The sequence below is a fragment of the Rhamphochromis longiceps genome, linkage group LG7, assembly GCF_057381845.1.
Source record: "Rhamphochromis longiceps isolate RC_006_pf linkage group LG7, R_longiceps_female_GT1.1, whole genome shotgun sequence".
NCBI lineage: Eukaryota > Metazoa > Chordata > Actinopteri > Cichliformes > Cichlidae > Rhamphochromis > Rhamphochromis longiceps.
Window position 1 is genome coordinate 63,659,597 of NC_140563.1, and position 26,943 is coordinate 63,686,539.

The 26,943-nt window shown below is 39.9% G+C and overlaps 1 protein-coding gene across 1 annotated transcript in view; it reads left to right on the forward strand.

Moving 5' to 3' along the window:
- The window catches only part of camk2b2 (calcium/calmodulin-dependent protein kinase (CaM kinase) II beta 2), a 66,425-nt gene continuing 39,482 nt past the window's right edge, over positions 1-26,943 (forward strand). The window contains exons 1-6 of the mRNA XM_085414787.1: positions 1-230; positions 8,170-8,264; positions 9,698-9,757; positions 11,632-11,686; positions 12,230-12,295; positions 22,911-22,983. Of these exons, the coding sequence (XP_085270913.1) occupies positions 169-230; positions 8,170-8,264; positions 9,698-9,757; positions 11,632-11,686; positions 12,230-12,295; positions 22,911-22,983 (411 nt within the window). The 5' untranslated portion in view covers positions 1-168. The remainder of the gene's footprint in view (positions 231-8,169; positions 8,265-9,697; positions 9,758-11,631; positions 11,687-12,229; positions 12,296-22,910; positions 22,984-26,943) is intronic.

Genomic DNA, 26,943 nt, shown 5'->3' on the forward strand with positions numbered 1-26,943 from the left:
TCCGAGCCGGGAGCGTGCGTGTGTGTACCGGCCTGCAATTGAAGCACTCCGCCGTCCGGAGGTCTAAGGTGGGCGGAGACTTGAGATCGAGGTCCTCCTGTGTGCAGATAGAGACACACCGTACATTTGTGAGACGGCACCCGCACACCGGTCCGAGGAGGAAACATCATGGCAACGACTACTTGCACACGTTTTACAGATGAATACCAGCTGTACGAGGAGCTTGGCAAGTAAGCCGCTGTTATATTAATTATCCAGAGTCTCCTGCATGCAGCCTGACCCCGTCCTGTAACCGTACAGAGCATGAGGAATCAAGGTCTGCACATCTGCGGTGATGATTGCAGCTCCATCCTTCCAAAACAAACGCACGCTGGTCTGGAGCAACTAAAATTAGCTCTAATCCTAAATCCTCAGTGCAGGGCGTATTTTGTGGACTTCTTGAAATGCATGAGCCAACCAGTGATGGTGTTTAAGATTGTCAGATTCTGTGTGAAGAAATACTTTAAGGGCACCCCCGCCCCAGGCTAATTAGGGACAAAGCGGTCTAATATGAGGGACAGATTGGAATCATCATCAGCTGTCTTTAATCACAGTGGCAGAAAGCTCAACAGAGATGTCAAAGAATAATGCTGCTACTGCCCTTGATCTACTGCAAATCTAATGAGGTGTGTCTTGTGATTAATAAGGAAAAAAGATGAGGGAGTGAGGATGTGTGGCCCTTAATAGGATGCAGACAAATTGAAACTGAAGAGGCTATGGGTGCCCCAGTGGGTAGAGGCAAAGTGGACTCAATGTCTCTGTCAGGTTGTGCGTGGGTAGAAAGGATCTCTCTGCAATGTTTGCCTCACAGGAACATTTATTCAATAGCCAGGCACAGTGAGGAAAAAAAGCTTATTGTGATTGCTGTGGTTGGTTACAGTATGAGCATTTTATGTTTATTTTAAGTTCAGTTGTTTTTTGGTGATCTTTTGTGTGTGTGTGTGTGTGTGTGTGTGTGTGTGTGCGTGAAGTGATAACTTAAAGACAATAGTCACACCAGCAGCAGCTGCCCTTGCTGATAATAGAGGCTTTATTTTGCTTGTGTTGTCATGTCTGCTGTGTTCCAGGTTTATGAATTTGGTTTTGAATGTGCGATGCAGATGTAAAAACAAGATTTGCTGATGAGTATTCCCTGACTCACACCAAGTGACCTTGGTCACCCAATCAACCCCAACTCTGGTATAAGTAAAGGTACTGCATTGAATACTCAATGACCAGACAAATATGTATTTAGAGTAAAAGTATTGAATGCAGTCAGTGACATAAGGCTTATTTCTAAGTAGCATATTGGATTAAAGCTAACAATGAATTTGATTTTCAGTGCTAATTATTTTTAGGTGTTTTGCAGTTAAGTACAGTTCTGATGTACTTAAATATTATCCAGCATTTCTTTTGAAGCCTTTAACAACTATAAAATATAACCATGGCTAAAATGTGATTTTGGAGGTTGGATAACCCTAAATTCAGACACAGGCACATTTGAACCCTTGGATATAATGCATTATTATGCTGTAATTAAAACTCACCAATGTTAGGACTATACGGTACAGTCACGAGTCATCCCTTATGTCTTTATATTTAGCTTGAAAGGAGCCAGCCTCGGAAGCACTAGTTCTCTACATATTTTGAAGCTCTTTCAGACTTTTTCTTTTGGACATTGGCTGCTTTTTTACCGAATTTTAGTTCAGTCCTTGTACCTGATCCTTTTCAGAAAATGATTCTTTTGTTTGTGAAACCACTTGACACTAATACATTATGAATTCAAGTATAAAAAGGCAGACAAGATTAACCAGAGTGTCATCTACATAACAGAAACTTAAACAAAGAACCAATTTTAAATGGAATCTTAGGCACTTTATTGCTAGGAGCGTGTTGCAAAAGCATAGTTCAAGTTTCTTTAGTTGAATCTATGGAAAATATCACAGCAGAGTAAGTAGGTATGGAGTAAGAAAAGTGGCAGGCTTAAAAACACTACCTACAGCAGATGAACAGTGTCTGAAAATCATGTCCTTAAGAAATACAAAAACCAGAAATGACACATCAGACAGCTGTTACAGATTTGCCAGCTGCACGTCCATGATGCTAATCCCCCATTTCTCCACTTCCCAAAAAGTGCTATACTGGATTGAGATCTGGTGACTATGGAGATCATTTGAGTACAGTGAACTCATTGTTATCTTGAAGAAACCAGTTTGAGATGATTTGAACTTTGTGGGGAAGATAAATGAGGCTACAAAAGAGAGAGCATATTTCTGCCATATTGGCTTAAAATTCTTCTCCTCGCGTATGAGGTCTTGAATAATCAGGCTCCATCTTATCCAAATATAGCACATCCCCCAAAGACTGCTGGCTTACACATGGTTCCCAGGGTATTTAAAAGTAGAATGAGAGGCCTTGAGCTTTTAGGCCCTTCTTGTGTGGAACCAGTTCCCAGTTTGGATTTGGGAGACAGTTTTAAAATTAGACCTAAAACTTATTATAACTTATTAAAACTTATTTTTGATCAAATTTATAGTCAGGACTAGATCAGGTGACCCTGAATCCTCCCATACTTATGCATGAATAGGTCTAGGCTGCTGGACGCTTCCCATGATGCATTGAGGGTTTCTTGTTCACTCACTTTCTTCATTCACTGTGTGTTTACACACCACTCTGCATTTAGTCATTAGTTATTATTAATCTCTGCTCTATTAACCACTGTCACCAACCACTGTCACCAATTGTTTGGTCAAAGGGGGTCATCTGATTATTGAGGTTTTCCCTGTATTAGTGTAGGGTCTTTACCTCACATTATCAAGTGCCTTGAGATGACTGCTGCTGTGATTTGGTGGTATATAAATAAAGTTGAATTGAAAAAAGTGGTTCAGTAATACACTAATGCTTTAATAGTGTAAGAAATTTTTTAGCACTAATTAAATATTATTTCAATTTTTTATTTTTACTATAATTAAATTTTTACTTAAATTCATCTGATACATACAGTCTGTGATTCCATGTTTAACTTTAATTGTCAGGCCATTGTGATGCCCCTAATGTATATGCAGTAATTCAAAGAATTCCAAGCCAGTAACATTTACATTACCGTGTTTCTCAATGACTATCAAGTTCTTCTCCTGAAAAGCTGGTTTTGTTCTATGCCAAATGCATCTACTGTGGCCAAACAACCCAACATGAGTGACTATGAATGGCTAATTTTGCATATTTGTAGATTACAAGATGCCAATAATTTTTAGAGCTGCATTTATTGGAAATGGACTTTAGTTTTGGCAAATTAGCAGCTTGCTTCATGTGTAAACAAACTGTAGACTCCAGTATCCAAACACTGTAGAAATTAGCATTATTAATGACCAAAATTGTTAACCCCATGTCAGATTCTTGATTACCACATGGAATTTCCAGGAAGATTGCCATTATATGAAGGAATAGACTTACTACTAAAAGTTTTCTATCTGGCTATATGACATCCATTTTTATTATATGACAAAAGGGAAAAGATAGCAGATTAGGTAAGAGACCTTACACTCACATTAATCCAGGTTTTAGACCCAGATCCAGCACTCCAGCTGATTCCCACCTGCCCTGCAGATAACCTGTCATGTTTAAGCTCTGCTGCCTTTCCCACCAACCAGCGGGATGTCAGCAAGTGTCATGCTTAGTCACCCTGTGTCCCCATAATATATTCATGTTGGAGAGCTTGTGAGATGCATGGGCTCTGAGGGGAGTGTGAGTGTTTCATTGCATAACAATACTGAGGTGAGATAAAATTAGCTCTGAGAAATGACAGAGGAGGTTATTTCTGTTGGTCTCTATTGAGTTTGAAGAGCAAATGTGGCCCCCAAAAACTCTAAAATGCACACACTTAGGGTACTTCAAATTGATGGCTTTTCTTTCCTGTTTGATGCCGCTGAAATTACTGGAATTATTCAAGTTGTAAAGGAGACACGACTGTAAATAATAATAGAAACAAACCCAAAGTTATTGTGTATAAATGCTGTAACCACAAGATACACTGTTGTTCCATTTGGGAATATGTCTAGATTCTCAATGGTGTAGATCATGTTTTAGCTTCACTAAAAGGTGTTTTACGTCTAAAACAGTGGGTAGTACGGTTAGTAGCTCTGTGGGTGAGCAGACAACCATATGCTAGATGGTCAGAGAACAGTGGACGGGGTTCGAGTCTAACCTGTGGCCATTTGCACTTTGTCACTCCTTTCCTGTCAATCGTCAGCTTTGCCATCAAATGAAGGCTAATACAATCTTTAAAAACAAAGGGTTAACTTATGAGAAGGTAAAATGTCAAAAACAATGAGAAGTACATTTGCCTTCATTATACATTATTTCCTTAGGGATTAATAAAGTATTCTGCTGAGCCCTTTTGGTCTGTCTGTCTGTCTGTTTGACAGTGCAGTGACAGACAGACAGACAGACAATATAAGAGCCCTTACTTTTTAAGAGTTGTTGAGGCTAGGTTAAGAAGAGAGAGGTGACAATGAATGAGTAGCAGTATGAAGAAGTCTGAAGTGGCAGAGATGTGTGTGAGGATGGTGTAAGACATGTATGAGGACAGTGAGTGATCTTTGGAATATGTAGGTAGAAAAGAGCATGGAGAGGTGGAGATATGCACTGGAAAGAAGAGGAATGAAAGTCAATAGAATCAAAAAGGAATACAGGTGACAGGTAACAGTGAAGACGAAGATGTAGAGATAGTGAATGTAGATGGAAAAGAGGACCAAAGAGAATTATGAATGTGGAAGACATCCAGAAGGTAGATGTAACAGAAGAGAATGCAAGGACGAGTGGATGATGGCGGAAAATGATCTGCTGTGCTGACCATTAAAGGGAGTAGCCGAAAGAAGAAGAACACATTTTGAGTGTTGGTGCTGGAGTAGCACCAACACTGAAAAAGAAGCCTATCAATCCTGAACATAATGATATTTCATGCCAGTGTCATTGTAGTAGACCATATTAGAACTTGCCTTAATCAGCCAGGCTATCCTAAGCCTAGGCTTAATTTCCACACTGGATGTTATGTGATGTGATGATAGAATGTGTAAAGTATAAAAAACGGACACGTCTTCTGGGTCTGAAAAGTGAAGCCGGTGTGAAAATGTCATAAATCTCCATTGTTTCCAATGGCCAGCAGGGAAGGAGGCTCCTCTGTTTGCAAAAAGAACCTATGTTATATAGAAGTCTATACGAAAACTGCTTACTATATTTAGGCCCTCACTAAACACTTACCTGATCAGTTTATGTTGTCAGTCACTATAAGTTAAAATATTTTTACAGCACTGTGCTCTTATTGTAATATATTATGCTCCTGTTTAGCAAATAAAGCAATAAAGGAGAGTATACTTCAGAGAGGGCCTATGTTGTTATCCACAGTAGATACTAAATAATAGTACCGTGTCCCTTGGTTCCGCAGTCAGATCCATTACCTGCTAATTACAGAAAAATCTAAGTAATATAAATTTGAAGCACTTAATTGGGTAAGAGAGGAACTAATCTAGAATAGTTAAGAGAAAACATGAAATATACTCTTGGGGTGGCTGTAGCTCAGGTGGTAGAGGAGATCATCTACTGATCGGAAGGTTGGTGGTTTGATTCTTGGCTTCCCCTAGTCTGCATGCCAAATATCCTTGGGCAAGATACTAACCCCAAATTGCTCTCCGATGCATCCATCGGAGTGCGAATGCGTGTGAATGTTAGCTATAAAGCACTTTAAAAAAATGTGCTTGTGTGAATGGGTGAATGCACAAGTTGTGTAAAGCGCTTTGAGTGCTCAGATGAGTAGAAAAGCGCTTTATATAAGAACCAGTCCATTACTATACTCCCTGTGTGAGGAGATAGTGATGTTTTTAATGATTTGTGGTTGACCATTGACCAGGACACCCAACCGAATGTGATCAAAATATGAGACCTAAATAAAATTTAGGCTTGTGATTTTAATTTATTCTCTTCTCAACATATTCACAATTTGTTTTTGGAAAAGAATAGCCCCTGGTGTTGATGAGGTCCGCCCCGAGTTCCTGAAGGCTCTGGACGTTGTAGGGCTGTCCTGGTTGACACGCCTCTGCAATGTTGCGTGGAGATCAGGGGCAGTACCTGTGGACTGGCAGACCGGGGTGGTGGTCCCCATCTTTAAGAAAGGGGACCGGAGGGTGTGTTCCAACTACAGGGGGATCACACTCCTCAGCCTCCCTGGGAAAGTCTATGCCAGGGTGCTGGAAAGGAGAGTTCGTCCGCTAGTCGAACCTCGGATACAGGAGGAACAATGCGGTTTTCGTCCTGGTTGCGGAACACTGGACCAGCTCTTTATCCTCTCCAGGATACTTGAGGGTGCATGGGAGTTTGCCCAACCAGTCTACATGTGTTTTGTGGACTTGGAGAAGGCATTCGACCGTGTCCCTCGGGGTGTCCTGTGGGAGGTGTTGCGGGAATATGGGGTGTCTGGCCCATTGCTACGGGCCATTCGATCCCTATACAACCGTTGCAAGAGCTTGGTTCGCATTGCCGGCAATAAGTCGGACTCGTTCCCGGTGGGTGATGGGCTCCGCCAGGGCTGCCCTTTGTCTCCGGTTCTGTTCATAATTTTTATGGACAGGATTTCTAGGCGCAGCCAAGTGGCGGAGGGCTTTCGCTTTGGTGGCCTCAGAATCTCATCTCTGATTTTTGCAGATGATGTGGTTCTGTTGGCTTCATCGGGTGAAGGCCTCCAGCTCGCACTGGAACGGTTCGCAGCCGAGTGTGAAGCAGCGGGAATGAGGATCAGCACCTCCAAATCTGAGGCCATGGTTCTCAGCCGGAAAAGGGTGGAGTGCCCACTCCGGGTCGGGGATGAGTTCCTGCCCCAAGTGGAGGAGTTCAAGTATCTCGGGGTCTTGTTCGCGAGTGATGGGAGAAGGGAGCCGGAGATCGACAGACGGATTGGGGCTGCAGCTGCAGTAATGCGGACGCTGCACCGGTCCGTCGTGGTGAAGAGGGAGCTGAGTGTAAAAGCGAAGCTCTCAATTTACCGGTCGATCTACGTCCCTACCCTCACCTATGGCCACGAGCTGTGGGTAGTGACCGAAAGAACGAGATCGCGGATACAAGTGGCAGAAATGAGCTTCCTCCGAAGGGTGGCTGGCCTCTCCCTTAGAGATAGGGTGAGAAGTTCGGCCATCCGGGAGGGGCTCAGAGTAGAGCAGCTGCTGCTCCACATCGAAAGGAGCCAGCTGAGGTGGTTCGGGCATCTGACAAGGATGCCCCCTGGGCGCCTCTTGGGTGAGGTGTTCCAGGCATGTCCCACCGGGAGGAGGCCCCGGGGCAGACCCAGGACACGCTGGAGAGATTATATCTCTCGGCTGGCCTGGGAACGCCTTGGTATTCCCCCGGATAAGCTGGAGGAGGTGGCTGGGGAGAGGGAGGTCTGGGCCTCTTTGCTTAGGCTGCTGCCCCCGCGACCTGGCCCCGGATAAAGCGGATGAAGATGGATGGATGGATGGATGGAATAGATAAACAAATAGAGCTGCAACAAAGGCTACATTGTATAGGGTTTGATTGTATAACTAATTTCACTCTATCTAATAGATACATTTCTTGGATTAAAAAAGTGCTTAAACTAATCTGACATCAAATTAAAATTAGTAATTAAAAGTGAGTTACTACTGCAGGAAAAGGCATCTTTGCACTGTTTCTCTTGGACACAACGTTTATGTCTTGAATAATGCTTTTATGTGGCTGTGGTTGGATTTAGGAATAGGTTAGGTAATAGTGCTCACTGAGATACATGGTTATGTCCGAAATGATGGGTGGTTTGTATGCTTGCCTAACAGCAAGAATGTCCAGGATTCAAATCTACCATCTGAGGCCTTTCTGTAAGTTTGCACGTCCTTCCTGTGTCTGCATGGATTTTCTGGTTTCTTCATACAGTACAAAGACATGGCATCAGGTTAACACAGCTGTGATTGATTTTCTACCTTTCTGCTTCAGTACCTAAAACCTTTGGATAATACTCTGTATTAGATTAGACAGAAAAGAGTCCAGAATGACAGTGAGGTCAGCTGGACAGCTATGATGTCCCTATTGATGCTGACCAAGCTTATACAGCAGCCTCTCACCCCCTGTTTCCTGTCTTTTTTTTTTCCCCAGGGGGGCCTTTTCAGTGGTGCGTCGCTGTGTCAAACTTTGTACAGGCCAAGAGTATGCAGCCAAAATCATCAATACCAAAAAGCTCTCGGCCAGAGGTGAGAGTGAAAAACAAAGCAATCAAATACTCTCTGCATTTTCAGGAATTTGAAGAAGCAGAGACATCATGTCATCATCATGTGTATGTCCCAGATTTGAAAGGCTCACATTAGCATATTTTAGCGCTTGTTTGATTCCAGAGTGTGAAGCCTTCACGTCTGTTTCTCGGAGAGAGGCAGATGATAGGCTCAGTCATAATCCACAGCACGAGAACTAATCTGTGCTTTGAAAATCATTTCCCCAAAAAATACTTACAAGGAGAGTCCAACTATGAGACAGCTGCATTATGTTTTTTTTTTTTTTTTACTTTTCCCAACATAACACTGACAAAAAAGGAAAGACAATACAAAACACCTCTGAAAGCAGCTAAAAATACAGTGGTGTTATTGCTGTTCAGAAATTAGCTCATCGGTGGGACTGTGGGAGTGTCAGCCTCACACAACCTTTATTAAAAATACAACCAGTTCTGTCTCAGGTTCAGGAATGTTTCCGCTGAAATTGTTTGTTCCTCTGTGTGCAGAACTGATACAGATGCTTGTGTCTGAACTGTAGGGCAACACTAGCTGCCTACAGCACAGAGACTTACTTGGATCTCTTACACTAACCTCCAAGCAAAACATTCAGTTGAACCAAAGCTCTTCTTGTTTCCTTCTCTACTTTCCTTGGTTACTTTTTTCACCTTTTGGTCATTTCCTTACCTGTATTTTTTCTCCTCTATTTTATCCCTTGTTATGCCTGTCTTGGTTTTTTCTTGTCTACCTATTTTTATTTTCTATTCTTTCTGCAGTGTCATTCCTGATATGTTTCTCCTGTAGTCTCTTTCCTCTGATGTTGTTTTTCTGCTTTTGCTGCTGGTTCTTCCTTCTTTTCTGTCTACTTCTCTCTTCACCATTCCTCTTCCTTTCCCTTTTTCCTCTCTTCTTTCTTCCCTTGTATCTTCTGTCTTTTCTGTCCCTGTTTTTTCCTCTCCTTTGCACTGATGTTTTCTTCACTTCTATAATTGTTTAACTCGACTTTTCTCTCTTGTTTCCCCTTCTATCACTTCTCTTGTTTTACTTCTTGCTTTTTCTTGTCATATCACATCCTCTCCAGTTGTTTTTGGTATCGTTTTCTTTTTCTGCCTTGTTTTTTGTCCTCTCCTTTCCTATTTTCTCCCTGTTTTCTTTTTGTTTTTCATTCCATGTTTCCTCTCTTCTCATTTTTCCCCTCCTTTTCTTTCTTGTGTGCTTACTTTCTTGTTTTCGCACCCCATTCTGTTCCCCATTCTTCATTTCTCAACGCGTTTTATTTACTTTATTTTCTTGTTTCATTTACTGTCATATCATCCCCCTTTTTCTCCTGTTTCTTCTCCTTGCCATTCGTTTTGACCACAGTGGCGTTTTCTTGCTTTGCTTGTTTTGTCGCAAACTAACATAGCATTACTTCCTTGTAGACCATCAGAAACTGGAGCGGGAAGCCAGGATCTGCAGATTGCTAAAGCATCCCAACATTGGTGAGACTTTTTTTCAGATTTCTGTTTATTACATTTTTAAAGATAACTCATCCAAGTGACTTCTTTAGTCTCAGCTGACTGCACGTTCCCCCAACCTTATAAACAGTACAATAACGGAAACCACCCCGGTGAATGAACAATGGGCTGTGAGGTCAGTTCCTTGATTATTAATATGCAAATTCTAATGAGAACTTAAGGTTGGGGAAACCTGCAGTCAGCTGAGACTGAAGAAGTCACTTGGATGAGTGACGAAACATTTCTCCCATTGAAAACACAGGTGTCTGAGGTGGAGTTGGGGAAGAGGTGGGTTGCACGAACGAAAGTCTGAAAGGAGGATAGACGAAGAGCACAGATTCAAATCATGCGAAGCGGAGGCTGATTGGCTCAAAGAAGGCAGATGAGAAAATAATTGGGCAAGAGTGAGAGTCTGAATAATACAAAGACAGGAGAGTATGTAAAATGCACGGAATTGAGCATAAGTAGTTTGTAGTCAGCAGGCAAGAATATTATTGGACAGAGTAATGATATCAGAATTGAGTTTAACAGTGTGGGGAAATGAGATAAGAGATTACAGATCTTCCCCACTGAATTTACGCATAAGCTTCATTGGAACTGAGCAATACTTAGGAATTTAGTTTTGCTTTTCTTATTTCTATTGTACAGCTGTCTATTTTGTATATGTATCTGACAACATCATGTTAGTGGGCGTGATGAGGCTTAATCAGAATGTGTTAATGTAAGCCCTTTGCATTAGCAATCTTACTGAGTTAGCTAAACTATTGAATTATATATACAGTCATACTAAGTTGTTCTTTGTTAATATTAATTGTTTAACATCTGTGACCCTGAGTGAAGTGAGTTGTGGGGTTGATGACTATCATCAGAAAAATCAGAAGAGTGCACAATGATCCTCTTAACAATGCACAAAGAAAGACGTGCAATGTGAACTTCAAAGTCTTTGCACTGAAGTTTTGCAAGACAAACAGTAATGCTGTGTATGTTTCTAAAAATTAAAAAAACAAACAAACCATACAGGGAAATGCTGACATAAAATGGGGCATTTTTAACTCATTAAGTTATATTAAACTAATTCTTTTGTTAGAGGTGAACTAAAAATATTTCAACTCTCTTTAATGTATTTCAGATTTTTATTTAGACTATTTAAACACTGAAAATATTTCACTTTTAAATCTGTCAGCTTAAGATTTTTATTGATAAGCCATCATAAATGGGAAATAGGCTTTAGTGAATTGCTTAATGGAGAAATTGTCAATAATGAATGCATGAAAGGCCCCAATGTTTAACTTTTTATATTTAAAATGTAACTTCACAAACTTCTGGTTGGGATCTCATTTCTATACACTGGCTATACAGACATTAATTGTGATAAAAAAAATAAAGCAGGGTGTGCTTTAGGGTGTGGTTGCCTTGTGATGGACAAGATGCTGCCATATGGCTTTAACACTATGCAAGAGAAATGATACATCATTTGAAAGATAAACCTATAACACTCCAAAAGACACTCTAAATCTGCATCTCATTTTATATTGGCCTAAATTAACAGCCTAATTCATATCAGTGAATAAGCAATGTCCTTTGCTACCCAGAGTAGCACTAGTGTTGACTGATCAGCTGATCAGCTGTTTAGCAATATGAAATATCAGTTCTTGTGGAAAAATATTCGTCAGTTAAAAAAATAGAAATAGAAAAAGCTAAAGCAATATCTATTGTTTGTTCTTACCAGTATGTCTTAAATATATGGGCTCATTTGGTCTATAATAGTGCCGAAAGGCCTTAATAAATGTGCTTTATAGCAGCCTGAATAAAAAAAATGTCCTAAAACAGACCTAATTAGTCTGATATCCCTCTTGCAGTTCGTCTTCATGACAGTATCTCTGAGGAAGGCTTCCACTATCTCCTCTTTGACCTGTGAGTTGCTTCCTTTCTTTTTTACTTCTCCTGTTTTTCTCCTTCCATCCTCTACTTCTTTTTTCCCTTCTCCCCTCCCTTGTCCTCTGCCTCCTCTTTCCTCTCCAATGGTGCTTCATTTTCCACTCCCTTCCTTCAGTCCTTATGGCATCTGTCTCCTCAGTGATGCCACTGCTTTACATGATTTCTTTCTTTATACCTGCATCTCTTCATTCCTTCTTCTCTTCTTCTTTTTTCTCTTCTGTCTCCATCCCCCTTCTTGGTTCCAAGGCAGTTCCCCCATTGCATAACAGCACCCCCACCCCCTTCCTTGCGGCTCCCGCTTTAGTGCACACACAGATAGATCTACACTCCCCCGCACTGGAGCCAGTCTCCATGGCAACACAGTCAGAGTGAATCCTGCAACCGGGGTTTCCCCCTAATGAGGACATCCCCCTCCTGCGTGTGTGTGTGTGTGTGTGTGTGTATACATTTGTGCTGTCTGAGTAAAGAATAAAAATTTATATAATTTGCCATTTTAACCTCCATCTTTCTATTTCTCAGAGTGACAGGAGGGGAGCTGTTTGAGGATATTGTGGCTCGAGAATACTACAGTGAAGCAGATGCAAGGTAAACCCCTGGTGAATATTATCTTTGACCCCTTTTTCTTCATCTTTTCTTCATCCTCTGCCTATGTCAGTCCTCCAGCCTCTGCAGTCCTCCAGCAGCAACTTGGAGAGTTGTGTTCCTCTCATTAGCACGCAGATAATTTTGACACATTGTTTTTTCTTTTTTTCTTTTTTTTTGGCAGAACAGGCTGTGGCTCTGACGGATTATACCTCTGCGCAATTTTCTGTGCACTGAATTGCAAATTGAGGGCGAGGAGCTTTCTCCAGAGTCCAAATTTACAGACAGATTGAAACATACAAGAAAACTGTACAGAAGGCACACATGCCCATGCCATAACCCCCTTAGGAGGCAGACTTAAATCAATTTGACTGTGGAGGCGGTTTGTGAAGGCGTGAGAGAGAAGAGAAGAAGGGGACAGAAATGTTAAAGGGAGGATGGGAAGAGGTAGAATGAGAGATGCAGTAAACTGATTTTTTAAGCTATTTATTATTTTCCATAAACAGATTTATCCCTCAATCCTTGTCCTAACTCTGGCTTATTCATCTGTTATCCAATTCAGGACAATGAGTGATCTTTTTCACATTCGGTTTGGACTGTTATACTTCCAACATAAAATATGAAGTATTAATCAACTATAGCGTGAGAGCCATCAAGTTTTCAAGTGAAGCAGGGTTTGTTTTGTGTCTATGCAGCAACAGTAAAACTGGAGTTTTGTATTATGTTGCCAAAAGCATTATATAAATGTTTTATCTGTGGTAATTCCTCAAATTGTAATTTAGGTAAAGTAATAAAGTACAATATAATCATCAATCAAATCATGATGTTTATGCTGTCAGAAAATAAATTACCATACCTTATTGTCAATTTATTTTATATTTAAACAGTGCCAAATCACAACAACAGTCACTTCAAGGGGCTTTATATTGTAAAGTAGACCCTACAATAATACAGAGAAGAACCCAACAATCATATCACCCCCTATGAGCAAGCACTTTGGCAACAATGGGAAGGAAAAAAACCCTTTTAACAGGAAGAAACCTCCAGCAGGGAGGGGTGGCCATCTGCCATCTGGGTGAGAGAATTGAAGACAGGACAAAAGACATGCTGTGAAAGAGAGCCAGGGATTAATAACAAGAATGAGTCAATGCAGAGAAGTCTATTAACACATAGTGAGTGAGAAAGGTGACTGTATCTTTAGAGTTGCCTTAACTTTAAGTTCTGTTATGGAAATCTTTGCAATCTTTGCAAAGGGGGTCAAATACAGGTAATGGTAGAGAGTGTGATGAGGAGGTGCTTGATATAGAACAGAAATGAAGGACAGACAGTATTAAATTTGAAAGAGATCGGAAACTGCAAGGTGGTAGCAGGGTAGAATGTAACAGGAGGGCTTTCGGTAATCAGTAGGATGGCTTTGGAGAGTAAGAAGAGGAAGTGGGTGAAGGCAGAGGCAAGGATTAAATGGTGGAAGTTGGAGAAAGCAGAATGTTGCTCAGAGTTCAGGGAAGAGTTATGAAAAGCTCTGGGTGGTAAGAGAGAGTTATCAGATAGTACTGAGGCATTTGGTTTAGCCTTTTGACAAACTAAAGAGGACAAGGACACTTGGTGGTGGAATAAGGAAGTACAGGAAGTACAGGAAAGTATTCAAAGGCAGAGGATAGCAAAGAGTAAAAAGTAAGTCAGGGAGATGACGAAAGTAAACAGGAGTACTGGAAGGCTGGGGTACATCAAAGAAAGAGCCTGCAAAGGAAAAGGCTTTTAGTGAATTGTTGTATGTGAGATAGACACAAGGGAAAGAGAAAATTACTTTTGCTGATTGGCTAAGCAGAAAGATTTAGCTGCAAGTGATGCACAGCAGGTTAAGGTGATTAAGGAGAGAAACGGAAATGTGCTAGTGATAAACAGTGATAAACCTGTTGAGTTATGGAGATGTATATAGAAGAGTACAGTGGACTGTTTGGCCAGTTTTTTTTAAACACAGTTTTAAAGAATGAGAGGATGACTGAGGAATGGTAATAAAGTATACTGGCTCCAGATTTCCAGAACAACAGTAATGTGCAGAGGTATAGTAAGTACAGGGGGATAGAGTTGATTTGCCTCACCATGCAGCTATGGGAAAAAGTTGTGGAAGCTAGGTTAAGAAGAGACGTGATGAGTAGTGATTGTTTGGATACTTTTACCATTTTGTCTTATTGTAGCTGCTAGTGGTTCAATAAACACAGCAAAGAGAGGTGGCGAGAGAGGACATCTTTACCTGTCCCATTGTGTAGAATGAAGTTTTGTGAACTCAATTAATTGGTGGTGGCTGCGGTCTTTAGTGAAGTGTAAAGTGTCTTTATTCAGTCATTTAATTAATTTTCTCCAAGTGTTGGAAACAGTAATTTCTACTTAACTCTATCAAATGCTTTTTCTCTGTCTAATAATAAAATTATGGTGTTTATTGTTGTTTGAAAGCTGTATTGAATTGAAAAGTTTTTGGGAATTAGTGGATGAATATCTACTTTTGGTAAAACCTTTCAGATCAAGATGAATAAGGAATTGTATGATTTTATCTAGTTCATTTTAATAACCTAACCATATTAATAAGAGATAGTGGTTGATAGTTCTCTGGATCAAGGATCTTTTGCTTCAAGAGTAATGTCATCAGGTGTTGTATTCATACTTTGGAGGACTCTTTGAAATCATTCTTATAAATAATAGAGTTAAATTGTCTAAAATGTCTTTCAAAGTGACTGGAGAAACCTTCAGTTACAGGCATTTTATTATTGGGCATTTGATTGAGTATATTAGCGATAGGGTTTTTATCTAGTGTGTTCATTTGATCTTGTGGGAGGTTTAAGGATGTCGAGCAATTTAATGATGTATTCAATATTCAGATCATAATCTGAGGTTTATAATTACAAAACAAATCCTGAAAACATTAGTTATATCTATAGAGCTGTAAAAAAAAAACACCTGATAAGTCCCAGGTAACTGTAATTATTGCTTTAACTGTGTTTTGTTTAACTAGATGTGGGATTTTACAAGGTATTCACTTGAATTATTAATACACTGGACTTTGTTGAATTGAAGTCATTGAGAGAAACTGTTGGTGTGTGTGTGTTTTCTTTCTGTTTTTGTTTACTAGATCATTTAGTTCTGAAGTGAAAAGTTATTATTAATCTCAGGCTCTCATCCACAGCATCTCTTTTGTCCTGTCTCCCTCCCATCAAACCCAAACAGTTGTGGCAGATAGTTACCCGTCTGTGAGCCTGGTCCTCCCGAAGGTTTCTTCCTGTTAAAAGGGAGTTTTGCCATTCCACTGTCACCAAGTGCTTGCTCACAGAGGGGTTGTCTGATTTTTCGGATTTTCTCTTTATTATTGTAGACTTGTTGTTTTACAACATAAAGCACATTGAGGCAATTGTTTTTTGGCACTATAAAAATAAAACTGAGTTAAATTGAAAAAATCTTCAAACTCTAAGGACAAAAAAAACTGCTCTGGGTCCTAACTCTGGAATTACACTAAATGTGACCAAATTTCAAAAAAGAAAGGTCATTATATATCCAAATGGTCCAGTTTAAAACTTCATTGACATTGTAATGTTCAACAAGAACACTTTGCTTGCCATTATTGAAAACAATAAGTCACAAACAGAATAATAAATTGTAATCAGTTTGAACAGATATGACATTGGTAATGCTACTCTTTGGTGCTTCCCAAATAAAGCTCATCAATGACTTCCCAATATACTGTACCATAACTGCAACTTGACTGGATGGAAGATGCATACAACCACAAACCACTTATACATACTAATCACTAAACAGTATGTTAAACAATATGTTTAATGAAACAGAACTCACAGACAGTCAGTGGTGCTAAATATGGGGAAACATGTTGTCAGCTGAGACTGAACAAATCACTTGTCAGAGTAATGACATGTTTCTTCCAGTTGAAATGCATCATCCAGATGCACACAATCGGCTTTCTTGGATTTCTTTACCTGGCTGATTAAGGATGCATCAAGACATTTTCTGTCTTTTTATTAAAATATATATATATATATAATATCACAGATTTGGATCACAGCCTTTATTTCTGTTTAATGAGTAATATTAGAAAGTTGCAGAAAGATCCATCCACACACCTGCAGAAAGGAGCTACATGAACTTGCCTCTAATGAACAAATGCTATACTAATGCTTTGCCAGTTTGAAAAGTCTCTCAACCAATTAAAGGAGATCTGAAGATCAAAAGATATTTAAAAAAAGATAGGAATTTGTGTTAAACTATAAGGAAAGTTATTCCTCTAATTTTAACCTTTACTTTCCCTGTTATTCTCTGTTCTTTCCTTCAGCTGTCTTCAATCTCCCCTGTTCTCTTTGCATAAATTATGTGTGTGTCTGTGTGTGTGTGGCACTCTGTGTGTTCATGTGTGGGTGTGTGACTAGCAGGTCTTGATTTCTGTCCAACAGTATCTCACTAATGGTTTCCTCTCTGTACTCCATCTGTACGCAGAATCACTCAGTCTCTCCCTTCTTTCTCTACCCTGTTCATGTCTCACTCACTCTAGATGACCAAAAAACAGATTTCCTGTTACTTAACCTCTTCTGGTGTCCAACCATATGGATTCATTTGGTTTTATGTGTCAGCTTTTCACATACTGTAGTTGTTACTTGAATTTCTGCCCACCACAAATGAGTGTGTAAAATAATTCCACAGAAAACTGATAATGAGTCCTCTGGATCAGTGGTCTCCAACTTTTTTTGTGACACTGACCGGCTTATGTCCAACAATATTTTCACGGACCAACCTTTAAGGTGTCGTGGATAAATACAACAAAGTAAAACCAGTACCGGTACCAAAAATAAGAAGATTTATTCATAACACACGGGAAAAGACCCAGGGTAACCGAGTTAATGATAAAAATGATTTAAAAATAATGATAAAAACCCTGAAAACCATAAATTTCACACCCGAGCCTCAACTCTTGTGGCCCGGTACCAAACGACTCACAGACCAGTCCGTGGCCTGGGGGTCCATCCCCAGAGGTTGAATCCTAATGACTCTGTCACTGTCTTGTATATTTTTTTCCTCCAGCACTATCGTCAGGTCTGCATTTTAATTTTTCTTTGTTAGTCTGCACCATGGGTAAAGACTCGCAGAACTGGCATTTTTTTTTATCTCCCTCACAGGAAGAAACTAGCAATGATACAAGAACCACTAATATAATTCTTGGCGAGTCAAAATGGGTGGGTATCCCATTAAAATGATCTCAAATTTGAAGCGATGTGTCACGTTGGCTGTGTAGAAGGCAGGTTAGGACCCAAATGCAGGACTTCAAAAGAACAATGCAAAACTCAAAACAGCTTTATTGCTGAGCAAAAGACAATAAAATACATTATACAAAATAAATCTGACCAAGCAGAAAACAGGAACTCATGAGATAGGCATAAACGAGGGAACATGGACAACATGGAGCGTACAGCAAGATAAACACAGCCTAGAAGGAGAACATGGCAAAGGGCAAGGGAAGACTGAGACAATATAAACACACAGAGAATACTGAGGGAACAGACCACAGGTGGGAACACAGCGGACACTAATCACAGACTAATGAGACAAGGAGAGCAAAACTGAACATACTGGAGACGAGACACAGGCAACCAAAATAAAACAGGAAGCAACAGAGAATGGGAACGGAAATGCAGGTAAACAAATATAGCAACCCAGATTAAGACATGAGAACGGACAAGGACAAGAGATATACACGGAGCCCTGGACAAAGATACACTAGCTTGATGCAGACAGAAGACAAAACACAGACAAGATAGAGTTTACGCAGAATAAGAAGCAGAGGAGACTGGGACACAATGAAGAAAGAAGGGAGCGGACTTCACAATGAAACAGTGGACTAGAACCACAAAGACTTAATATAATACTCAATACAAAATAATAAAGACTAGAACATAAATAACATCACAACCTCAAAAGAAAACATAAAGATTCTACAAAACTAAGACCCCTGGGTCCAAGACACCATAACTGAAGAAACAACCAAAGGGAGTGAAGTGTGGTAAATACATTTGAGGGTTATCTATGCAGCCAGGTACACTAATGACCAAAGTTCAGCTACAAATGATGTGCTGGAAGCATCTAAGCTTTACAGTCCAATATTTCAGTTCAGTTTTATTTATACAGCAGAGTCGCAGGGTTAACAGAGAGCCACTCACACCTATGGCCAAATTTAGAATCAGCAATTAACCTAACCTTACTAACTGCATATCTTTGGACTGTGGGAGATCCAGATTACCCAGCGAAAACCAAAACAGCTACAGATTAGGACATGCAAACCCCACAAAGGCTGTGGCCAGATGGTGGATTCAAACCTTGCTCTGAGGCAACAGTGCTAACCAACACACCACCGTGCTACCAGCATTTTAAAGCTGACCGCACAGCTGGCTATAACAAAGTTTGAAAATAACAATTAATATCTTATGTTTCTTAAGAAGAATAGGAAATGAATTATTACTAAAGTCCTCCAGTATCTCTCTTTTCCAGTATACATGCTGCTCTGCCTCAGTCTTCAGCCTTTCACCTCCTCAGCTCTGCTCCTCTGTGGTGCTCTGCTCCAGATTTCACTCTTTATTTAGTTCTTCATATTCTGGACATCTCTGTTTAGTGCAGTTATTATTCCTCTGCTGCTCTGCATAGCCAGCAACATCTCCATGTGTCCATGCATCCATTATCCCTGCTGATCACAGCTCAATATCCTATTCGCAACCTGTTCAGCCTTGTTCAGAATCTTCTATCTAACTAGCTGCTATAGCTAATTTGACTATTGGGTAATTAAGAGCTAACTTTACTGTGTGCACCAACAAGTCAAGAAGTGAAGCTGATGTTGATTCATAGCTCTATCACTGCATCGTTTTTCCTTGAAGCTGAGTCAAATTGAAGTAAAGAAATATTTCAACCAGCACTGAAGAATACATGCCAGGACATGTATTCCTCAGTGCTGGTTATTACTTGTCTTCAATTTGGATATGCACCTTGACAACACTGGACAACAGCTAGATTGCTTACACTTTACTGTATACAGGCATTGCAAAAGTGTCTCTACATTCTTTCTGAAAGCCACAAAGGGGCGATTGCTGTGGTTTCAAAAAGAAATATGGTTGTACATGTAAGAAATCTGTGGGAAAATGGCGCTCTGATCCCTTGATCTGTTATTTGCACTAAACTGATGAGTGTACAGTCTCAATAAGTAGTTTCAAGTATTACTGACTATAAAAAGGACATTTATTTTAAAAAGAAGAACTGAACATGCTTTTTGAAATGCAGAGTTAGAATCGAATCACCAAATAATTTCTATGAAGCTACATAGCAGAGGAAAGTCTAGTGAATGTAGCCTAGATGCTGGTGGTGGCCAGGATAAGGTGGATATGGGGAGGAGGAATGTGCTTCTTAAAGGCAGAGTGATAAAACAGCAATGACGTTTAAAGCGCATGGAAAACAGAATGATTGGCTCACAGAGGGCAGGCAAAAAAAAACAAAAAAAGAATGGGCCAGAGTGATGACAGAATTGAGTTTGTTTATCGTGGGAAAGCAGACGTGTTGCAAAGGATACACTACCAGCTCAAACACACAGGAATGGAAACAGATGGATGAATATAGATCTTCCTTACTGAACTTGTGTTCGACCTTAACCCTCTCAGGCCCAAATTACGTTTTGTGTTGCTAATGCACAACCAAGTCCTGCAGTGGTACTTCTGAGTAAAAAAAACCTCATAAAATATGTATGTGGGGTAATCAGGTTGTTAGGTCTTAACTGTTGCAAATCTGCAACGTCTGCCTGGAGAGGGTTAATTTCGTGAATTATGTTTTAGACTCCATTAGACTCCATCGTGTATTAGTGCAAGCCTACTTAGGTAAATGGCAGAATGCTCTCCGTCAGAGTCCCCCTTTGCTCATCACATTGGATATCAAAAATCCAAGATGGTTATGGTGAAAATGTTGAGTTTCTGTCTTTGTAATGGGACTAATCTTTCTTAAATCCTGATAATACTTTCCACACTCACAAATTCACTAGGGTATGCTTGCTTCTGAGTGATGTAAATGTCATCATCACACAGTGAGCAAATGCTTGCTTTTTTGTGTCCACAGAGAATTTATATTACAATGCATGTGCCCTTGATAGTGGACTTTAAAGAAATATCACAAGAATGACTACTTGACTATCAGGTCTCCAGCTCAGCTGTCCATGTCCTTGTTTGCAATAGACTATAATCAAGTCATTTCATATGCTAAGTGTGTTAGTGGTCTTAGTCTACCCAAAGCCTGTTTTATTGATAATTACTCAATAAAATTTCTCATTTTAAACCATTTTTAAACCATTTTACATGCTTTGACAAATGGCAAAGCTACTTTGGGATCGACACATATGGATGTGTTGTTTACTTCTTATTCAAGTCCATACCTAATCTGTGATATTCAGCTAGAAAAAAACACAAGAAGGCAACAGTAAAAATACTGCAAACATGAGGCTTCAGAATTTCCTTCTGTCCATTTTTTCAGTCACTTACCAGTTGAGAGTCAGCGGGCTTATCACAGCTTTCATAGGTGACATTTCTAACCACTGCACAACTGTGCCATCCAACTTCAAAAAAGTAATGAGTAATGTTACTGTAGCTTTGTCTGTCTTTTGCCATGGTGTGAAAAAGTGTTTGCACCTTCCTTATTTCCTATTTTTTTGTATGTTTGTCACACTTAAATGTTTCAGATCAAACAAATTTAAATATTAGACAAAGATAACACAAGTAAACACAAAATGCTGTTTTGAATAAAGTTTTTTTTTTAATTTATTATTAAGGGGAATAAATTCCAACCCTACATGGCCCTGTGTGAAAAGCAATTGCCCCCTAAACCTAATAACTGGTTGGGCCACCCTTTAGCAGCAACAACTGCAATTAAGCATTTGTGATAACTGGCAATCTTTTCCAGTCTTTTCTAGTGCTGTGGAGGACTTTTGGCCCACTCATTTTTGCAGAGTTGTTCTAATTCAGCCACATTAAAGGGTTTTAGAACATAAACCATCTTTTTAAGGTTATGTGTGTGTGGGTGTGACTAAAGAAAGTGAACTCCGCTTTCCAAAGATGTAAAAAACCACAGTTAATTTATGTTATAAAACATAAATTTACTGGGGGCAATCACTTTTTCGCAGAGGGCCACGTAGGCATGGATTCCCCCCCCCCCCCCCCCCCTGATAATAAACAGCTTTATTTAGAAAGTGCATTTTGTGTTATATTTGTTTAATGTTTAAACTTGTTTGATGATCCGAAACATTTAAGTGTGACAAATGTGTGACAAAAAAACAGGAAAACAGTTTTTTCACACCACTGTACACACAGTCTGTTTTAGCAACAATTGTAAAGTACACAGTTTCATGTTCGGTTTTGTTAGCAATATGATGACAGGTCTACAAAGCTCCTTTTCTCTCATTGTCACATAGTGCAGCTGTGTTTTCAGGTTTACACACTCTGGAGGCCATTTTAGAAAAGCTCCATGTACATGGATTAAACATTCACTTTTAATTTGAACAGAATAGCAAGACGAAGAAACAAAGATATGTTTATGAACTGAATGAAATCTTAGCAATGGAGATTTTAAAAAACTCTATATGTCTAGTCTAGTCAAATCAGGAAATATGTAAAGTGCTTCTCACATCAACTCCCTCGCTTCCTCGCCCTGCAACAGCCTCTGTGCCTCAGATCTTCCCGTTCTCTTCTCTGTCCACTTCTCTTTCTTACTATGTTTTTGGTCCCTTTCCTTCTCGTGTTGCTTCCTTTATCTGGTCTTCACTGTGTTGTTCTGTCTCCACAGTCACTGTATTCATCAGATTCTAGACAGTGTCTCTTACACCCACCACCATGACATAGTGCACAGGGACCTCAAGGTGTGTGTGTGTGTCTCACTGTGTTGCATTGCTGTGCACCCGCTGTACAAGAGCTGCTTGTATTTTATAGTCCTGTTTTTTAATTTTTGCCTGTGATTTGATACAAGTTTTGTCTGTGCCTGCTGCCTGTTTGTTTGTCTCCCCTTGCCTGTCTTGCCTGTCTTCTGGTTCTGCTTTTGCAGCTCTTGTTGTACTATTTTAGAAGTCTGAAATATATTTACAATTCCTGTGGGTCCTAGGACTGTCATACTTTGAGCAAGAGTGACTGAGTGAGTGAGAAAACCTGAGAACGGGTGAAGGAGTAGAGGTCAATAGAGTGGCAGCAGTGACAACTTTAAATACTTGCAGAATCCTTTCCTCAAAGGCTTTGTTATCACTGCTGCTAAATAAATTACACACAAAAATATAGACAGAGTGTCTCCCACACGGAGCTGCAGAGCCCTCCTACGCTGCCTGACTAATATTTGGCACTTTCTTTAAAGCAGAAAATAGCAAACTGCACGCATTCTCTCTGTGTAGCTCACAGACAGGTTCACACTTTTTTATATGTGTGTGCAAACGTGTTGAGTGTGGAAGAGAGAGCTGGTTCCTGCACTGAAAACATGTATGTGTGCCTGTGACAGTTGGGGCTCAATGTGCTAAATGTGTTCAGACTAACCTGCTCCCCCTGCTGTCTGCATGCAGTCATTGCATCCAGCAGATCCTGGAGGCCGTGCTCCACTGCCATCAGATGGGTGTGGTTCACAGAGATCTCAAGGTGAGTCACGAGCAGGTCATGTGTCTGTGTCCATGTAGGTGTGTGAATTTTAGCTGCACAGCTATAAAATCAGTATAAGGAACATTCTGTACTATGTTCAGGTCAGGTTTAGCTCAGGGACAAGAGTCCATGAAGGAAAAATGTAGAGCTTCCACAAAAAGAATGATACCTTCCAAATGTTAATACAAATTATTAATTATGAACAGTGTTCCAATTTTTAAAAAAAAGGTTCTATGTGGAATTCCCACTGTTATATGTGAGTGGTGTAGCAGATTACGTTTTGTTGAGTTTTGTCATCTGTATTGCAGTTTGGTCTGGATATCATCTTCTGATGTCATGTTGTCTGTTTGCCTGATGAAGGCCCAGTATGGCTGTGGTCTCACTTTTTTGTAAATCAGTAAGCGGTTCTCCATAGTTCTGTGTTTTGTCTGACTGTTGTAATTGACAGCTGGTAAGTGCAGTGAAAATATTTATATCCAGCATGTCTGTGCATGTCTATGGGCTGGATTTATCAAAACGTGCATGAGTGTTTGTGCACATATGTTGAAGTTCTGTCTTGTGCATGCACTTGAGTGGACTACAACTGAAAGAGAAATTTCATAGCAGGTGGAAACCTTGTGTCTGCTCACCTCCAGTGGTGCAGTGATGTATACCACGCAGCTGACGTTCTTTTGATTAAGTTCCTTTGGACTTTCATTGACCTGCTTCATGTTTAAGCAGGATATGTATGTATATCTGAACAGGTAACAATGAATCCCTGTTCACAGATGAAAGTAACTAATCCTTCACAGAGGAATGTTTGAATATTTTTTGTGTATATCAAGCGTTCCTCTTATTATCATGTGCTGTTTCTTACAGCATAGATACATACTGCAGCTGTATAAAACAATATCTGCTGTACTGAATTACATACATTTTTTAGTGATTTGTGCAGTATGTATGAGTAGCAAATAAACAAATTAAAAAAAAACAATGTTAATAACCAACCAACATATAATTAAACAACAACCTAAAGCTCTATAAAGAACAAAAAAACCCCCAAATAATCTTTTGTAATGATGCAGTCAAGACAAAATATTGTCAAGAATGTATGTTAACATTAATATAGCAATTTATATTACATTTATAGCAGAAATCTGTGTGATGGCTTTTTATTGATTTTAAGACTATATAAACTTAGTACAAAAAGTAAAAAAAAATTGTGTTTGGTCATTAATTAATAAATAAATAATAATTAATAAATTACTCAATAAAATTTATAAATCTTGTGCTGTTGGAAAGCCTGTTTATTTCCCCTTAAATGGTCTTGAAAAGCTTGCCAAATGTTTTATTCCATGACCGTGTACTTCATGGGGCAGGATCAAAGGACAAAGGACAGAGGCCTTGGCAGAGATGATTCAGCTCAGGGAGCTGGTGAGGTGGCCAGTGGCGGAGACTAAGTAGCTGTGGGGGCTAGTTGGACCCCACAGCTACTGGCCAATGGAGTAGATAAATCCTACCCTGAGGTTCAGGATACTCAGAAGACTCTGTCAACTCTTGTGGGAGCTGAGCAGGGTGCACTTTTCTGATGTCTGGGTCCACAGCAGCTCCAGTGCAGGATACAGTGGAAGCTCCAAGTTGGCTAGACTAGTTTGTTCAGAATTCACTGGGTTCACTTGCTGAGACACAGATTCAGGGAAGGTCTTGGGTAGATCAGCACTCTCTCTGACCCAGGAAATATAGAAACTAAGGCAGCCTGTACAACCTGAGGAGCCCTCTCTTCTGTGGAAACAGCTCCCAATTTGGATTTGGGAGACAGACACACTGTCTGCTTTTAAGATTATAGGCTTAAAATTTTCCTTTTTGACAAAGCATTTTCTTAGGTCTGGATTAGGTGACCCTGAATTAGTGCAATAACCTTAGGCTCCTCGGGGTGTAATGCACTAGTGCACTAATGCACAAGTGTTCACTCACCTTTCTTTCACTCACTATGTTTTTAAACACTACTCTGCACGTAATTATTATTATTATTCATTCCTGGCTCTCTTCCAGAGTGTGTCTTTTGTTCTGTCTTCCTCCCCTTGAAACCAACCAGTTTTGGCACATGGCTGCTGGGGAAGTTCTTCTTGTTAAAAAAGGACTTTTTCCTTCCCACTGCAAAGTGCTTGCTAATAGGGGGCCATCTGATTGTTGTTGTTGTTTTTTATTTTCTCTGTGTTATTGTAGGGTCTTTACCTAACAATATAAAACCCCTTAGGGAACTGTTGTTGTGATTTGGTGCTACATAAATAAGATTAAATTGAACTGAATTGAATTGTCCTATAATAGTCTATTACTGTGAAGTAACTGGGAGTAAGAAGTGGGAATAACCAGCTAGTGAAGCAGTTGAGGTTTGTGAGATTTTATACCTTCGAATGCTGAGATAGCAGCTGGCCAAGCCCTCATATCAGCTGTTTCTCTCAGTCTTTGTGAGTAGACTAGAAACCTAGAACAGTCTAAGTCATTTTCTTCCATGTAGATTGTTGTGCCCTCTGGGTGCTTTGTGCGGTCAACTTGCTCTGTGACTATCAACTGTGTGGAATTTGGTTAATTGTTTTCCAACCCAAGTGCAGAATGCAGGAGACCAAAGTGAGCATAAGGTGAATATTTAATGCTGGATTGATCAAAGGAAAACATGATCCCAAAACAGAAAGCAAAAGGAGGCACAAAGAGTAATTATACAAGGAGTGTAATACTAGGACGCACTAGGAAATCTAGAAAGCATACTGTGGGTGACTCAACAGAGGGGCAAGAGGAGACTGAGACAATAATGACAGTAATGAGGCTAGGGGAAACGGTGGGGGAAAACAGCTAGAACAAATCAAAGACAGATGGGCACAATGGGGCACAAAGGGAAGACTGTACACATTTAATAAAAAATCATTATAAAAAAATGTAATATATAAATTATAAAATAACTGTACAAAACCAAAGGCAGAATAGCCAGAAACTGAAACAAAGATATATGAAAGAAGATACTTAGAAATGTGGCAAATAAGAATAAATAATAACAGTCAAACTGAGAACCCAAAAACATTGAACTAAGGTGTTTATTACTAATAACTGACCCAACCAGTTATTAGATTTAAGGGGCTTTTTCACACAAGGCCATGTAGGTTTAGATTTTTCCCCCGGTGCACTGGTGCACAGTCATGTTGGAACAGGAGAGGGTCATCCTCAAACTGTTCCCACAAAGTTGGGAGCATGAAATTCTCCAAAATGTCTTGGTATGCTGAAGCATTAAAAGTTCTTTTCATTGGAACTAAGGGGCTGAGCCCAACTACTGAAAATGACCCCGCATCATGATTCCCCCTCAACCAAACGTTATCCTTTGCACAGTGCAATCAGACAAGTACTGTTCTCCTGGTAATAGCCAAATCCAGACTTGTTGATCAGATTGCCAGACAAAGAAGCATGATGCATCACTCCAGAGAACACTTCTCTACTGCTCTAGAGTCCAGTGGCGGCATGCTTTACTTCACTGCATTTGGAACTTGGTCATGAAGTGGCCATTCCATGAAGCTCTCTATGTAATCTTCTTGAGCTAATCTGAAGGCCCAATTTGGAGATCTGTAGTGATTGCCAACCTCAGCACACTATGCAGTTTACCTGGCCTACTAGTTCATGGCATAGTTGCTGTCATTCTCAATGACTTCTACTTTGTTATATTTCCCCCCAACCGTTTACTATGGAATATTTAATAGCAAGGAAGTTTCACAGCTGGACTTGTTTGGAGGTGGCATCCTATCACGGCATCACACTAGAATTCACTGAACTCCTGAGAGCGACCCAATCTTTCCCAAATGTTTACAGAAGCAGTGTGTATGCCTAGTTGTTTGAGTTTATATACCTGTGGCCATGGAAGTGATTGGATTACCTGAATTTAAGGATTTAGATGGATAAGTAATACTTTTGTCAATATTCTGTACATAAATAAATAAA